The sequence below is a fragment of the Aquila chrysaetos genome, chromosome 5, assembly GCF_900496995.4.
Source record: "Aquila chrysaetos chrysaetos chromosome 5, bAquChr1.4, whole genome shotgun sequence".
Classification (NCBI taxonomy): Eukaryota; Metazoa; Chordata; class Aves; order Accipitriformes; family Accipitridae; genus Aquila; species Aquila chrysaetos.
This window is the reverse complement of record NC_044008.1, coordinates 68,608,589-68,624,917: the sequence shown is the minus strand read 5'-3', so window position 1 is coordinate 68,624,917 and position 16,329 is coordinate 68,608,589. Positions and strand designations below refer to the sequence as shown.

At 61.4% G+C, this 16,329-nt stretch overlaps 1 protein-coding gene across 1 annotated transcript in view; it reads right to left on the bottom strand.

The window, feature by feature from the left end:
* CASKIN2 (CASK interacting protein 2) overlaps positions 1–16,037 on the bottom strand; it is a 35,744-nt gene extending 19,707 nt beyond the window's left edge. The window contains 2 exon segments of the mRNA XM_030013029.1: positions 12,776–13,489; positions 15,798–16,037. Of these exon segments, the coding sequence (XP_029868889.1) occupies positions 12,776–12,869 (94 nt within the window). The 5' untranslated portion in view covers positions 12,870–13,489; positions 15,798–16,037.
* Positions 16,038–16,329: the final 292 nt, after the last annotated feature.

Sequence of the window (16,329 nt, the reverse complement as noted above, 5' to 3'; positions counted from 1 at the left end):
GATGGTGAAGGCAGGTGATGGCAAAGGCAGAGGAGTTTGAGAGGTCCAAGGCATCTGCCTTCCTCCCTGGGCTGGGCTGGGGACCCACGACAGGTGAAGGGGAGAGTTTGGGGACATGGCAGCAGGACCATGGAATCAACTGCGAGCCTTTTCCCTTCTTTGGGAGAGGCTGGGAGCCTTTCTCCCAGGGAAAATCCAACAATTAAGTTTTTTAAAGAGGTTGGCAGCAGGAGGGAGCAGGGGCAGCATCCCTACACAGCACAGACATCAATCACTCACCCCAGCCCAGCTGCTCTGGGACCACCAGCCAGACCCCCAATTTCCCCCCCACTGCTTCCCCCCCCAAGCAAAGCAGGAAAAAACAGGCAGCTTATTCAAAGCGAGGGCTCCCAGAACAATGAAAGGAAAAGCAGAGTCGGAAACCCTGTCCCCATCCATGCAGCTGGGAAGAAGGTGCAGCTCTTGCCTCTCGCCCCCAAGGTTTGTCGGCCACAGCGAGGATGGAGGGGGCAAACACCAAGGTGGGGAAACAGCATCACAGGAGTCCTTTGGGGCTAGATTCACCCCTTGCAAAAGCCAAACGTGTGCTCCTGGTTTGAGTTTCAGGCCCCCAGAAGGATCTCAGCTGCATGGTGGGATGAACGGCGCTTGCTCCCCTTCCTCGCAATAATTTGGGGGTTCGCAGCAGCTGCCTACCCCAAAGCAATGCATCTCAGCCCGGCCCCCCCAGCAAGGGGGAGCAGTAACACTCGTAGCAGTAACATTTGCCCCATGGAATCGAAATCACATCCCCCAGCCCTGGCCAGGATGGGAAGGAACAGCTGGGAAAGGCTTTGGGTGGGGGAAGCCGGGCGGCTCCTTCAGAGATACAAGGGCTCCTTTCCCAGCTGGCCGGAGAAACGTGTTACCGGGAGGTGAAGTCACCGTCCCTGCTGGGACCTGGCTATTCCGCTCTCCAGGATATGAACTCAGAGGAGCTGTATTTGCCCAGGGAAGAGGTGGAGCCTTTTCCATTTCCCCCATCCTTCCGAAAGGACAGGACGCCTCCCGAGCGGGAAGAGATGGGGCGATAGCGGCGGGGGCTGGCGGCCAAGCCCGAGCTCTGCCTGCGCCCGCAGTGCATCACCGGGCTCACCACAGGGCCAAGAGCCACCCATGGGCTGCAGGACATGGGGACCAGCAGAACATCTGGTCCAGCATTAGCAGCGCACCTTGGCTCCCGTTCAACTGGTTCCATACTGGTTCCAACTGGTTCCCCTGGGAGCTGGGAAAGGGGCTGCAGGGCCCTGGTGACCCCCAGGTACCCAGGCAAAGGGGCTGCACCTACAGACACCCTCAGCATTCTCATTAACACGATTAATGCAAATAGTGCATTAATATAATCTGTGGAGGATGCTCGACAGATCAACGAGGGCAGAAATAACGCAAAAGGGACTTAGAAGGATTAGGAGAACAAACCCATGCAGATTCAACCCAGGAAAATTGCAGACTGCAGCATCTGGGGAAAAATAATCCAACCGGCAGACGGTCAATGGGAGGAAGAAAGAGGGGAAGCAGGATGCGGGGGGACAGTGAGAGCAGCGTGAGCGCGGGCACGGAGGGAGCTGCCAGCGAGGAAAACAACCTTGGCAGCCCTGCACGGGGGGATGCTGCTTGCCAGGGTACCATTTTCCATCGCGTGCCCAGGGCTGTGAACATGATACGGGCTCACGGGGGACATGAGAGGCTAGGGGGGACATGAGAGGCGAGCGGCAGGAGCCAGCAGCCAAAGGGCTTGCCTTGCACAGGAAGATTATGGCAGGTCAGTAAGTCTGGATTTGCTGAGCAACAGTTAATTAGGGAGGGCGGGCAGGGACGCAGCAACCCACCTACACCTGGAGGGTTTTGACGCTCAAAAGGAGCACGTAGCTATTTATTTTATGGTTCTAACAATGAGCCCCAGATAAAAATTAGAGCAGCCAAGAGCGGCCAGCAAAACCCCGCGAGCTCAAGGAAGTGAAACGAGGATCCAGCCTTCTGCTGCAGCTTGGATGGCTGCAGCAAATCATGCAGCTCCTGGGGGTGGCAGGCCAAGGCGGAGGCTGGGGTACAGGGCTGCCATGGCCCTACAGCACTCTGTCCCCATCACTGCCAGCCTGGTACCCACATGTGGCAGCCAGCATCTGGGAGCTGCTCCGGCCAGTGGAGCCGGTACTTGAAGCACACGATGATGCGGCCGCTGGAAATCCTGTAACATCCTCCCGCTTTGGCCCCCGGCAAGCTACCGTGCGCCCGGAGCAGGCGCTCCTGGGGTGGACAGAGCGGCTGTCCCCACCCTGGATGCTCTAATCTAGGCAAGGCACACACAGGATGGGAGGGGAGGCACCGGGAGGTGAAGCCACTCGCCCGAGGTCACTCAGAAGGTCAATGGTTCAAGTGCTGTCACTCCTTCCCGAGGCCCCAGTGACCGGGAACCGAATTTTCCCCAAAGCCCCCCCCCCCCCCCAGCCCGTAGGCAATCAACTGTCGGCAGCCGAGGACTAACCTCAGACCGCTGCTGGCAGCTGCGCAGCCGGGGTTTGGAGTCACACACAGTTAAAAATACCTTGCGGATGCCTTTCCTCAACTCTGACCCCAGGAGCCGCTGCTGCCGCCAGCCCGCTCAGGGACGTGCCAGCGGGATCCCCCGGGATGCACACAGCCCAGTCTCTGCAGAGACGGGGCAGATGCTGCCTGGGGACTGGGTTTTCCTCCCTGTGAACCAAGGATTTCCACTTCTGGGGGGCTGCTGCCTCTACCCTCTACTGCCAAACCAAAATGAGAAGCTCTTTCCTTCCTACAGCCGCCTTCCAGCAAACGATGCACAGGCTATCCGGCTCCACCTGAATTGCAGCCCAGATCCGAGCAGCTTGAGCAAACCATTTCCTTCCCTCCTGGACAGAGCCAAAACGTGGCCTCCGGCTCCTGCTGGTCCCAAGGGATGCTGGATGGGCAACTGCTCCCGCAGATGCCATGGTGCTGCAGCCATTCATGGCATCTGCATTGGGAAAGAGAAAGAGGATCTCACCCAGCAGTGGCTGCTCGGTGCTCCCAAGCCATGAGGAATGGGAAGGATCCCTCTCCAAATCCCCTCTCCGGTGGTAGCAAGGGCACAGAGGGCACCCATCTCTCCTTGCTGCTCCCATCTGCTGCGCAAGGTCGCCCACCAAAGCAAGCGGGAACTGCCCGGCTGCTCCATGCTGCTGCCAGTAGGAAGGAGAGAGGGACAGGTCCGTCCCCAGCGGGCACGAGCCAAGCTCCATCCAGCCTGGGACAAGCAGCTCGAGAGAGATGAACCCACCGCTGCTCTCTCCTTTCCCTGCCAAGGCCAGGGAGGGCAGCGTGGCTTTGCCTGCACCCAGTGTGAGGGCTCTTTGCCAGCCGGGTCAGACCCTCTGGCTGCCCGCCCAGGTTTCTGGCTTGCCGGGCAATGCCACAAAGTGGGAGAAGCCATCGCCAAAATCCTGCTGAGCATCTGGCCGGTGGCGCTTTTCTTGTGCCTTGGCTGGAGCGGAATGTTTTCGTCCAGCTGCAGCAGTGAAGGATTCCCCCGGGACCCCATCTGCAGGGTACAGGAGAGGGACACGACAGCTCTATCACTACGACACCCTGCACCACCCTGCGTGTCCCCAGGTGGAAGCAGCAATTGTCAATAAATGCACTTAGCAGCCGGTGACGCTGTATGTCCCAGGAGAGGCATCTCCCCATCCTCGTGGTGGAAGCAGGAACCTGCACCAGGACCCCACGCCCGTCTCGCCATCCCGATGGGGGCCTCGGCGGCTGCCGAGTTATTCCGGGTGCTGCGTTCCTGCCCCCCTCCCCTCATCCCAGCTGCTCCAGGGCCGGCAGGGAGGGTGGCAAGTTCCTCCCATCGCCCAGCCCAGGCACTGGAGCCGGCCGGCAGCTGCTCGGGGACCAGCTGGGGACAAGGGCGACATGGAGCAGCCCCGTCCCCCCACGCACTACAGGAGGGACAAGGGCTGATTTACAGCAAGGTCAAAGGCATCAGAATACAACTGTGATGGATAAGGGGGGGGTTGGATCTAAGGACCCCCAGTCCAGGGTGAGCTCTGGTCAGCAGCTTTCCACACAGGGACGGGGAAGGGGGTTGCGGGGCAGCACATCAAAACCTCCAAACCCCTAAAGAGCAGGCCTACCTTAGCACCAGAGGTAAACTGAGGCAGGGGGAGCATCCCCATCCCCTCGCGAAACCAAGGTCGTGCCCAGTTTCCCGCGGGGACCCCACCGCCAGGTCGGCCCCCTCCATCCCGTCCCCCCGCCTCGGCGCTCCCCACACCCCAGCACGACCGAGCAGTGGTGGGATGCAAGCCAAGGCCTGCCCGCTCCCTGGACCCCTGCCGGCAACCCGATCTGTTTACGCCTTTCCAGCACGGCGGGTGCGTGTCGGGAACGGCCCCGGCAAGCCCGAGTTGGCGGAGGAGGCAGGACATGGGAGCTGAGCGCAGAAACCCCTGCCTGCTGCCTCGCAGCACCACGGGGCGGGGTGACGGGGGGGAAAGATGGGGTTGGACAGGGGAAAAAATTGTCCCCCCACCTCCCTCGGCTCCTTTTCGTAGGAAATGGCACCCCTTCTTGCACCGTGCCACCCCTCCTGCGGCACCCTGTGCCCCCCACCCCGGTCAGGGAATCACGGCAGTTTGCCTCACCCCCAGGCCCCGCCAGTAAACGGCTTTCTGAGCCGTGCCAACCCTGCTGGGAAAGCACTGGGAGAGCAAACCAGCCCTGGAAGCTGCATGTCCCTTCCCGGCCGACGAGGCGCTGGCTTTGCAAGCACGTGGCCGGCCACGTGTGGGGGCTCAGGGGGCTGACGGCCACGTGCCGATCCCCATCCGAGTGCCCAAGTTGTCCCCGGATGAGCAGAGGCACCCACGTGCACTGCTCCTGGGAGGAGATGTTTATCCAGGACAATACTCACGGGTGACATCGACACCCGGTGTGAATTCGGCCCTGCAAAGCCGCAGGTGTTCGGAGCGGGCTGCAGCAGGACAGAGGAGAACCATGACTTTGGGGGCTCAGAGCTGGACCCGACCATGTCCACACCAGGATTGGGGTGGAGGGAATGGAGGAGCAGCTCCAGGACATCTATGTGCAGCCCAGCACGTGCTGCTAAATATAACCAGTGGGACAGATGCTCCGAGACAGGGAGCTGCCTGTGCCACAGCACCGCTGAGGAGGAAGCTGAGGGCTCCCCTGAGGCTTGAGCAGCCCTCGGGGTTTGGAGACACAGAGCAGGGTCAGAGGCAGCTCCTCTATCTGTGCAGGAGCCTCTTCCCCTGCAAGGAGGAGCGTTTCCCTTCTTTTAAACCCACCAGGATTAGCGGGTGCTTATTCAGGGAAGGCAGGAGGGCTCATGCAGCCCTTCCCACCTGCGTCAGCCCAACAAAACCAAACCTGAGGTGCTTCAGACCGACCGACCAGAGCAATCCCCGCTGCCACGGCTGTGCCAGCCCCCACGCTGGTAGCTGGGCTCACCACGTACCCGCATCCCCCGCATCAGCAATGATTAGCCACCAGGGAGGACTCTGGCCCTTTTTGGAGGCTGACGAGGCAAGTGGTGCTCACGTGGCCTCGCCATGGTGGGGACGCATCCGGGGAGGTCCCCAAGGGCCCACGCAGGCTGTGAGTTGGATGTCCTGCCCGGGGAGAGAGGACACCCACAGGAGGGGAGAAGGTCCACGGGGCTCCCAATCCACGGTCTCCCTTTTGCTGTTTGCACCCAATTCAGCTCCAGCTAGAAAACCCCCTTCAGGCTTAGCCATGCCCGTCCCAGCAAAGAAACAAGACGATGCCCCGAGATGGGCTGCTCAAGGCGGGGAGCGAGGGCAGGGAGCCAGCCAGACCCTGGGACCAACACTCCAAGGTGGGGCAAAAGGCACCTGCAAAGCGGGTGGGAGAGCCCGAGTCAGCCCCGCTGCCGGGGGCACCTCCGCGCTGGGCACCCGTCGCCCACGCCGCGCTCGCCGACTCCCTTTCGCAAGCAGCCGGGGCGCCTTACGCAACCAGCCGTGCCGGCGACCGACGGCAGCGTTACGAAACCCCGGGAGTTTTCACCCCTCGCGGCACAGCCGCCCACCGGGGTCCGCCGATACAGGCTCTGGCTCCCGGGATGGCACCCAGAGGAGGTCGAGGTGGGGGTCCGGGCACGGCGGCAGCGCCAGGGGCCACGTGCTCTCTGCGCAGCCTTGGCTGGGGCCCGGCGGGGGAGCGGCGCTGGCAGGGCTTGGCGGAAGCGCAGCCGGACGTGTTGCACCAGGCCTGGGATGCTGCGGGAGCCGCATACCTGCGGCGCGCGCAGGTTCTCCCTGCTCCCTTATCTTGCCATCGAAGCTGTGCTCGGTTGCAGCTCCGGCCTTTCTCCCCGGGGTTGCAAATGGCTCGGGGTGCCTGCGCACCTACCCCAGGCACAGGCTGCCGCAGCCCCGGGCATCCCGCGGGAGCCAGGGATGGGTGAGGGTGGCCAGCCCTTCCCCGGGAGGGTAAAGATCATCCCGGCAGAGCCGTTTCCAAGCAGCTTGGGCATCTCCAGACAGGTCTGTGACTCACCGGGACACCTCAGCAAGGCCCAGGAGATGTTGCAGCCCCAAGGTTCGAGCAGGTCCCTCCCTCTCCAACCCAGGCATGATTTTTTGGGGAAGCCAGGATGGGATTTGGGGGAGCCGGAGTGCTTACAGCTCCTCCCCACCCCCTCGCCTGCTGGAGCAGCCAGAAAAAGGTGGTTTATTGTTATTTAGTTTCTGCCCCTTTCATACTCCTTTGCTGGAGTTTTTGCCAGCGGCGGGCCCTGGGTCTGGCGGGGGGCCAGGCCAGCCGAGGCGCTTTTAAAAACAAAGCAGGGCGCGTGCATGCACACACACACGCACGGCATCCAGCCCCTCTTTTAACTCTTGCTGGGGCAATGCTGCATGGAAGACGGTTTCCAGCCGGCCGGGAGCGCGCGGTAGCGCGCTCCCGGCCGGCTGGAAACCGTCTTCCATGGGAGATGCTGTCGATCGCTGCTGGGATCCGATAATTCACTCCCCCCTTCCCAGGGAAACCTTCTTGCAGCACTGGGATCCTGACAGAGAGGTGGCAGGAGTGATGCTGGTGATGCCGCCATGGTCCACAGGGACCCACTTGTCCTAAACGGGGACAATGCTGCAACGCCTTTCTAGGTCGCAGCCAAGATCTTTGGACCCAGCAGCCCTGTAGGGGAACGAGGAGGAGGAAGAGCGTGATGATGTTTTCACCTAAAAGCAACTTCCTCTCCCGTATGGTAGAAAGCTGGGGAGTGCCAGCAGCGTGCACACAGCATCCTCAAACCTGTGGGGCTGACTGCCTTTTTGCATAGGTCACTGCCACCTGGAAAGTCTTTATCCACCAGCTCCCCCTCTCCTGCCTGCAACCAGCCCCATGCCCCCAGCACGTCCCCGACCCCATACGGAGGACGGGACGCCTGTGCCAGCAGTGTCCTTGCTGTGTTCCCTCCTTCCCTGCCTGGGTGCAGCCCTGGGGAGCACCGTCCCCGTTACGGCAGCCGTGTGCCGCCGGCAGCCAGGCACATGCCGTCCCATGGCTCGGGGCTGCCCTCCCTGTCTGCCTTCGAGCTGCCATCATCCAAATCGTCCCGTGTTTCTGGGTCAGGCAGCCAAAACAGCCTCCGCAGCCCTCAGGAAGGGGGAGCCGAGCCCCCGGTCTGGGCCAAGTCACTGGAAAGTGCCTGAAGGATGGAAATCCCCCTCCTGCCCCAAACCTCAGCCTCCTGCCTGCAACACTGGAGACGGCCGCCAGCCTGGTTCCGTCCACGGCCCTGAGGGAGCTCCGCATCCCGCTGAGAGACTGCCAAGTCCCTGGGACACCCCAGTGCTGCCCGGCCATCCCCAAGGGAAGGTAGCATGGCCTGGAGTCGCCCCAACAGACCCCACGCTCATCCCCTTCCCCAGAATTAGCCCTTTTCCCCCCCTACTCTTTTACCCAGGCAGGGAAAAGGCAGCTGCAGGTAGCCTAGGCTGACAGCAAGGAGCCACAGGCTGCCCTGCCAACGGGTTTTCAGAGGCTGGGGACAGAAATACAGACCCGGGACATGGGGAGATTGGGTGCAGAGGGGCGCAGGGCTGGGCGCCCCGAGGAAGCTGTGCGATGCTTAGCACAGCCTCCTCCATCTCCCTGTGTGACACTGTTTGCTCGTGCCTTATCTCCCACGCTCGGCACGGTGACGCTTTCCCCAGCTCTGGGCACACCGGCAGCAGCCGGGCCCCTTTCCAAACACAACACCCGTTAGAGGCCAGCTTTGAAAAGCAACTACCCATTCACTCCTTTCACCACTGCTGCCTGCGCGGGGGCTTTTCCTTCCTGGGGACAGAGGTGAAGAAAAAAGGGGCTAAACCCCTCCATGAGCTGGGACAACCAGGATGTGGATGGGAAAACCCACCAAGCAAACACCAGGCTATCGGAGAATACCCCCATCCTGCAGGAGGAGGAAGGAAGGATGGACCCCCCCCGTGCTGCGCAGCTGCAGCCCCGCCACCATCCATCCCCACAGCCGCCACGCTCGCCGGAGCCTTTGAAGCCTCTTTTCTCCCCCTCCCACCCACCCACCGCAGGCTGGTTCAAAAGCAGGTTTTGGCAGGCTGCGGGGCGGTGGGGTCCCCGGCACGGGGCCGCCGCCAGCCGGGCTCCCCTGGGCACGGCGCCTCGCCCCGCTCCTGGCTCGGTCTCGGCGGAAGAGGGAGTTTTGCCCGTTTCGGCAGAGTTTCTCGGCGTCTCTCCGCAGGCGTGCCCGTGGCCTTTCCAAGCAGGCGTGCGGCTGCGAAGCCGGTCCAGCCCGTCAGACCTACAGCGCGCGGGGAGAGGAGGGGAGGACACAGCCGAGGACGCTTGGGAACTCGTCCTCGAAACTTGGGCTTCAAGGGATGTGGCCAGGGCCACACTTGGGCTTGGTGGCAGAGCCGGGTCCAGCCGCCTGCACTGCCTGGGGCAGGACCGGAGCAGGCAGGGTGCCCAGACATCCCTGCGCCACCGCCAGCAGGGAAAGCCGTCGGGTGTAACAGAGCCTGAAACGATAAGGATCCTGCCCGAGGCTGGTCCTGGCTCTTTTCCGCAGCCAGACCACACAGAGCAGCCAGAGCTTGGGACAAACTTCCCTCAGGAGCAGCAGTGAAGAAGAGGACGGTCCTCCTCGGTGAGGGGGGACGGCACGCCGGGCTTGCCGACTGCCACAAAGGCGCATCCAACATCATTGCAAAATAACCCCCAAACTGCAAAAAGGATCAACTTCTTCCCCGAACAGCTGTGGACCCGCTGCCGCTGAGAGAAGGAAAAAGCCTGGCAGGACACGAAGGGAGGGTGGGTGTTTCTGCAGAGGACGGGGACACAGAGCGCTGGTGGCAAAGGCTAACAAATCACAGGAGAGATATTAAACCTCACGCTTCGGGGCTTAAGCTGAAATAGCTACTAGGGATTAGGAGGAAATTTAAGGGGGAGGGAGGGAGCAAGTTATCCCACATCTGCCTGCTGCAGTCTCACAGCATGCGGAGCAGCACTGTCCCACTCCTGCCCAGCCGGATGGGTGACAGCAGCATCCGAGGGCCGGCACCGCTCTTGAGAAAAATTCGCTGTGCTTTGTGCTGCCGGCATGCAGCAATGAGGGGCACCAACCCAGGCGCGGGGATAAAGCCAAGGCCCCCTGCAAGCTTTGCTACCATTTAACAACTTGCTAGGTAGGTCACAGCCCAGACAGAGCTGAGTCCCAGGCGCCCACCCCTGTCCTTGATACATCCAAGGTCTGGAAAGCCCCAACATAGCTGGTGAAATGAGGTAAGTCACTAGTGAAACGGGGCAAGTGGCTGGCCAAAGCCGGCCGAACCTCCCCGAGGCAGCAGCTGAACCCCGGCAGGGCTTTACTCCCTGTCCTTGAGAGTTTAACACCAGTTTGCTCAGCTGCTGCCCTTTCTTTGCACTTCGCACACGTTTAAACACAAACCTTCACCACTCCCTCAAGGAAGACAAACAGTAAGTCCAGCTCCCGTCGCCTTCCATAGTTCCCTCCAGCCCACGGCTATCACAGGGGAATCGCCGCCCCCCCCCCACCCACCAGCATCACCCCAGCATCCTCCCAGCCCCTACCCCTTAGCCCCGCACGGCCGGGATGGGGACACCCAAACCTTGCTAGGCACCGTCCAGCTCCAGGAGCCGTCACCCCTTCCCAGAGACGAGAGCCCCAGCCGGCAGGGGGGCTCTGCCTCTCGCCTCCCCTGGGAGCCCCAGCCCATCGGTGCCGCGGCAGCCGCCCCGGCCCGGCCAACTGGCGCATTGTTGGTGAGCACGGCCAAGCCGGGGACGTGATTGATCGCTGGGGAGAAAGGCCAAAGCCGTGACGGGTCGTTTAACAATTTCAATTAAACTCTGCAGCGCTCCGACGCAGAGGGGAGGAGAGAGGGAGAGAGAGAAGGAAATTAAAAAGCGGGACGTTTCTATTGCTGCGCCAGGGAACCTCAGCAAAGCACTGCTGGCTCAGCGGGAGCAGCCCGGCTCTCCCGGAGAAGACCCCCTCCCTGGCTGCAGAAGTGACCACAGCATCGTCCCAACGTCCCCTTCCCACAGGCAGGATGCCCGCCCTCGCCTGCCCTTCCCCTCCCGCTCCTGCCCCCAAAACTTTCTCCCTGCCCGCCCCACCGCCTTATAATAATAGGTGCTGTGACCCACTTGTACAGCAGCGCTTGCGCGGGGAGGAGGACTGCGCACGGTGAATATTAAACAACGTGTCCCTGAAGTTCCCGCTGCCGGGACTGGCGCTTGATTTTTGCTTACGTGCAGTGACTTTTTTAGGCACAGGAAGACCCAGAGGGCTGATCACAGCGACCAAGCTCCCAATCCACTGAGACAGCAGAAGGACTCTTAGAGGGATTTTGAAAAAAATATATATATAATCAGCATCTCAGCTTGTCATATGGAAAAGGCGCTTTAATGAGCAGCAAATGCAGCAAATGCTCGGCTCACATGGCATCGGCGAGAGGAGAGAGGGGGAACCATAAGGGATGAGGAGCAGCGATGCCCTCCATGCCAGGGACGAGCCCCTGGGACCAGGCAAGCCTCCACAGTGGGTCCAGCATGGGAGCCCCACCGAGGGCTTGCAGCGGTGGCCTTGCAGGGGTCTGGGCTTTTTGCACCCTCCTCCTTATAAAGGAATAAAATGAAAATAAGCAGAGGGAGCTGCTGACGCCGCTGCAGCGGGGGAGTTAAACACACACATTCACGTGGGTGCCCCACGGCTAGAGGGAGGGGAAGATGCCAGAGAGAAAACACAGACAGGGTTTCACGGGGAGAGAGTTACTGGAAGGGACTGGAGGAAACAAGTATAACTTCACCCCTCCAGGTGCACGGGAGGAAGAGAGCCAAGGGCACCCCAGCCTGCCCACACCGTCTGGCCGTGGGACACCAGCTCAGGGGAACGGGGCTGCATCAGCCAGCAGGACGCTCACATTCTGATGTTATTCATTGCCTTGGAGGCGTCCTTCAACCCGCCTGCGCAGGCAAACCTCTCTCACTCCAGCTCAGGGACCCCACACAGGCACAGTCCCTGAGCTGCAAGCGTGGGCAATGGCACCCAGTCCCTTCACCCAGAGAGCAGGCACCAGGCACCCCCTGTTCTGGGGTGGAGGTGGCCCCCAGCCTTCCTGCAAGCCCAGCAGTCCAGACTTGCAAAGTTTTGGCCCCAGTCAAAGCTTTCCAGTAGCTGACCCAGGGGAGTTGATGCCCTTCTAGCATTTATAATCCCCAGCCTAACTCACGTTTCTCAGCACCAGCTTCCCCTCTCTGAGCTGCTCCTAAGAAACCTTAAAGCTTCTTCTCCTGCCTGACTTTCCCCTCTCCTTCCCCAGGACAGTTTTTTCCCCTCCAGCTTTCCCACACACACCCATGAGACCCCCCACCACATGCAGCCCTGGCAGGGGGTCCCACACCCCCCAGCCCAGAGCAGCTCTCACAGCCCAGGCAGGTGCTGTGCACCTTCCCCCCACCACGACCACACTGAGAGCCCTTTTATTTACTTTTCCCAGTACTCTTCTCTCGTTAGGTCACAAAAAGCAGCCAGGAGCTCAGCTCTCTACAAGGGCACCGTGCCACCGGCCACTATCTGCTCCTCCACCTTGCTACCCTTCCCATCTCCTCCAGATCCCATGCGGTGCCTGCAGGACCCCAGTGCCCTTGGGGACCCCCAAGAGCCCGACGTTCGCTCCGAGCCATGCTTGCCACTGACCTTTCCGAGAACATGTGCAAGAAAACAGCCCTGCTGAAGGGTTAAACATTACCAGACTGAAATTCAAGGCTTGACGATTGGTTCCAGTTGACTGGCTGGGATGATAATTTTTCACAAGATAAATACAGCCAGGAGCGAGTGGCAATCGCTAAAGGCCCTTTGTAGCAGCGTCCCCCCCTCAAGTGGCTTCGCCTCCCTCCACCGCTGCTGTTTCCCTTCACCCATCCCTGCTCAGTGGCCCAAGCTTCAGGGCTCCTGGCCCCGAGCCCAAGGGGAACCCCAGCCCTGCAGGGAGGATCGCTTACAGCGGGGTCATTCATCCGCATGGGCTACGCTTGCGCTCCTGCCTCTGGCCACAGCATAACTCATGCACCAGGGTTCAGAGCCAGCACTTGCACCCTGGCTTGGATGGCACTGAGCCCGCTGCCAGGATTCGCACACTGGGACAGGCAGCAGTGCCCGGCCGGGGAGAGGGAGCCCACAGCTCTGCACCGGTGTACTCACTGCTCTTGGATGCCTTGATCTTGGCCACCAGTTTCTGCACACTGGGTACGTCCCCGTTCTTCACGGCCTGGATTAGCTCCTGCTCTCGCCCCATCGCAGACAGGTGGGAGCAGTGGCAGCACAGAAGGCAGAGACCCTCGGATCCTGGAGGTTTATAGAGCCATGAGAATAAGCCCCTAATTCCTCAAAACACACTTTGATGGGAGATGAAATCCAGCAAGAAAGATACTTTACAATCCCATGGGACATAAAAACCAGAAGGAGAAAGTCTTTCTGTTAAGGGCAGAAGTCCATTTCTGCGTCGGGAGGAGCAGGACCCGGGTGGGGTTTGGTTGGAGAACATGCGATCAATTAAAACGAGAAATAGTTCAGCACTTAGGGACGGGCTCCTGGCAGCACCAGAGCTCCGCAAGACCAAGCCAGGTGGCTCAGGGCAGGGCGGCCAGTGCAGTCGGCATCAGGATGCCCTCAGCCTCTCGCAGCGCTCCCGGAGCGAGACGTGTCGTGCTTTGCTCCCCTTGCCAGGCTCTGCTGTGCTGATGAGTCCCTAATTCTTCCCAAAGGGATTATGGGCTCGTCGCCATCTGGAAGTTATAGATCCTCCCTCTCTGGTGCTCATTAGCCCCTTCGTTTCAGCATTCCTCTTGGCGACAGCGCTGCAGCCACGCTGGGGAGCCCCGCGCACGGCCGAGCCCTGGCGTGGCAGCCCGGGACCTGCAGAGGGGAAAAGCAGAGTCAGCCCTCGAAGGCCATTTACCTCCCGTCTCCGTCGCGACAGCTTTTGTATCCGCGCCGAAGAACGAATACTTTGACTATATTTAGTCCTGGCGGGACTTGGCTCGTCCTCGTGTTAAATGGAGAGGGAAGAACCTGTGGAAGAAACCTCCCGAGGGTGCTGTTGGGGGGTGGCCAAGGAGCGGGACGGGAGTACAGCTCCTTCCCCATCCCCCTGGGGCCGCACACACTGTCCCCTCCATAAAGGCAGCACATGGGGCTCGGGGCACTACAGCATCTCCCCCTCTCCTTTCCCGGTGGCAGCACCCAAGGGATGGAGCTGGAGAGGTTTAGCCAAAGTCCTCTGCAGCCCATGGGAGTGAGTCAGCCTGGCCGGCACTATTCCCCTTGCATGCAGGTGTACACCCTCGCTCTCCAAATAACCGGTGAAGCTCAGTGCCCTGGGACCCAAGACAGTCTTTAACTACTACATGAGCTCTCTCTGGCCCAAGTAAGGAGCTGGGTGTAATTCAGCAGCACAACCATGCTCAGGAGAACAGGATCAAGCCCACATCCTGGCCAGCTGGGATACCCCAGAGAGGGAATAGAGTTCCGTGGCAGCGGTTCACACCTCCCAGCCCACGCTCTCCCCCGCTGCGCCTGGGGGCAAACTGGGTGGCAAGAAAATCCCTCCTGGTTCAGGGCCATGCATCTGGCAGGCTGCTCCAAGGCCCGGGGAGGAGCGTGTGCGCAGGAGGGCAGGGAGCACACGCCGTGCCAGCTGCAAGGCCGTCACCAGATCACCCTGCAACTCCCCCTGTGCCGATCCGGGCTGCATCGGAACCGGCTCCAGTTCCCCCGCCATGGCTCAGGCATGCCACCTCCCTTCCCAGAGTGCTCACCCTCAGCCGTTTATATAATAGCGGGTGTCGCTTCCTCCAAGCAATTGAGGTCACCGTTTTGAGGATGGAAGCCACAGGGGAGAGAAGGCAACAGCGGGAAGAGAGGTCCTGCCTGGTTCGGGGGCAAAAACAGAAGGGGCGTCCCATGGCACAGCGTCGCTCAGCCCACCCACAGTAAAGCTAGAAGCTGCAGCTGCCCATGAGCACTGACCCCCCATGGGCTCCCCATGCTCCAGCCCTCCCCAGGGTGCAGTGGTATTCAGGGCAGCAGGAGAGGCGATGCTCCAGTGCTGGCTTAGCTTCTGGGACAAGGGGATGCTGAGATTCCCACACCAGGCTAAGGGGTTCTCCCCCCACCGTTGTTCCCCTGGGGCCCACAGTTCATTCAGCTGATGAGCCCCTCGGCACTGGGGCTGCCTGGGGGCTTGGTACCAGGCACTGAGGCCAGTGCCTGCCGAGGTCAGCTGTCACCTCCCCACATCCATCCCAGAGCGCCCACACCAGCTTATCTACATTACAACAAAGTTTCAGCCACTTGACTCAGACTAACCTCTTGCCACAAACAAATCCCCTCCCGAAACCTCCTGCGTTACACCGTTTTCAAAACTATTTCATTTAACCCTAGGCACTGCATCCCACTTTGTGCTGCTCTTCAAAAGGACTCACAAAAAGCAAGCGTGAGGGCGCTGAAACTATTTACTCGTGTATTAAAAAAAGTCTCCACGGCCTCACTTAGAAAACAGCCCCATGCTGCTTCTACCTCTCCCGGAGCACACAAGGCTCAGCAAGTAACTTGGAGGTACCGAGCGCTCCAAATACAGACCTCCACCTCTTCAGCCTCTCGAGAGAGGAGCAGCAGCGAAGGTAAAATCTGAGAAACTCACAAAGCTGGAAAAGCAACAGCAAACATCCCTCCCACCCGAGCAGAGCCGAGCCTCCAGCCCAGGAATCCACCTGGAGAACCAAAGTATCCCAAACATTCCCGCAGCCAACGGCGGCGCCGGGAAAAAGGAGGGAGAGGAGGAGAAAACAAAACAAAACAAAACAAAACAACAACAAACCAATTACGTAAGTGGAGAAGGAAAGATGCGAAAAAGCAGTAGGCACCGAGACTGGGTCCCGAAGGGGCGGGCGGGGGAAGCTCACCTCCCCCGGGGGGCCCCCGGGAAGCCCCGCGCTGCCCGCCGCCGGAGCGAGGCCGGCCGGGCAGGCAGCGATGGGCGCACCGGTCGCGTCTCCGTGTCCCCCCCACCGCCCCCGTCCCGAGACCCCCGGGACCCGGACTGGGCCGCTCCCTCCTTCGGGGAGGGCTCGGGAGGATTTTTGCCCCCACCGAGACGGGTCGCTCCGTTGCTTCTACGAGCGGCCCGAGCCCCGCGGGTTCCGCAGCCGGCGGCCCCACTCACCTGACCGGCGCTCCCAGCCGCGGCGAACCGAGCCGCACCGGACCGAACCGGACCGCGCCGTGCGGTACCGTTCCGGACCAAGCCACGACGAGAAGTACAGAGCCAAGCCGAGCAGCAACTTGCCGAGCCGCAACTTGCCGAGCCGTGCGGAGCGGGACCGGGACCGGGACCGGACCGAGCGGCGCGGTCCCGGCTGCCCGGCTCGCAGGGCGGCGCGGCGCTCGGCAAAGTCCCGCTCGGGCTGGCCCCGTCCCGGCAGGAAATCCCTCCCCGGCCCGGCCTGATTGGAAAAGCCCGGCGGGTTGTGCGGGCTGGGCAGGGCCGGGGCTGCTGTCACTCACCGTGATGCGCCGGCAGATTTAGGCAGGGGCAGGGCCGCGGCAGCGCGCCGCACCGGCACCGCTCCCGCCCCGCACCGGACCGGGGAATGCCCCTGGGGCTCCCGGGCAAGAGGCTCGCTTTGAACGGGGCCTGGCTGGAGAGCCAACGCGGTCCGGGACCGGCCCCGCTGGGACGTAGCCAGTTCTCGACC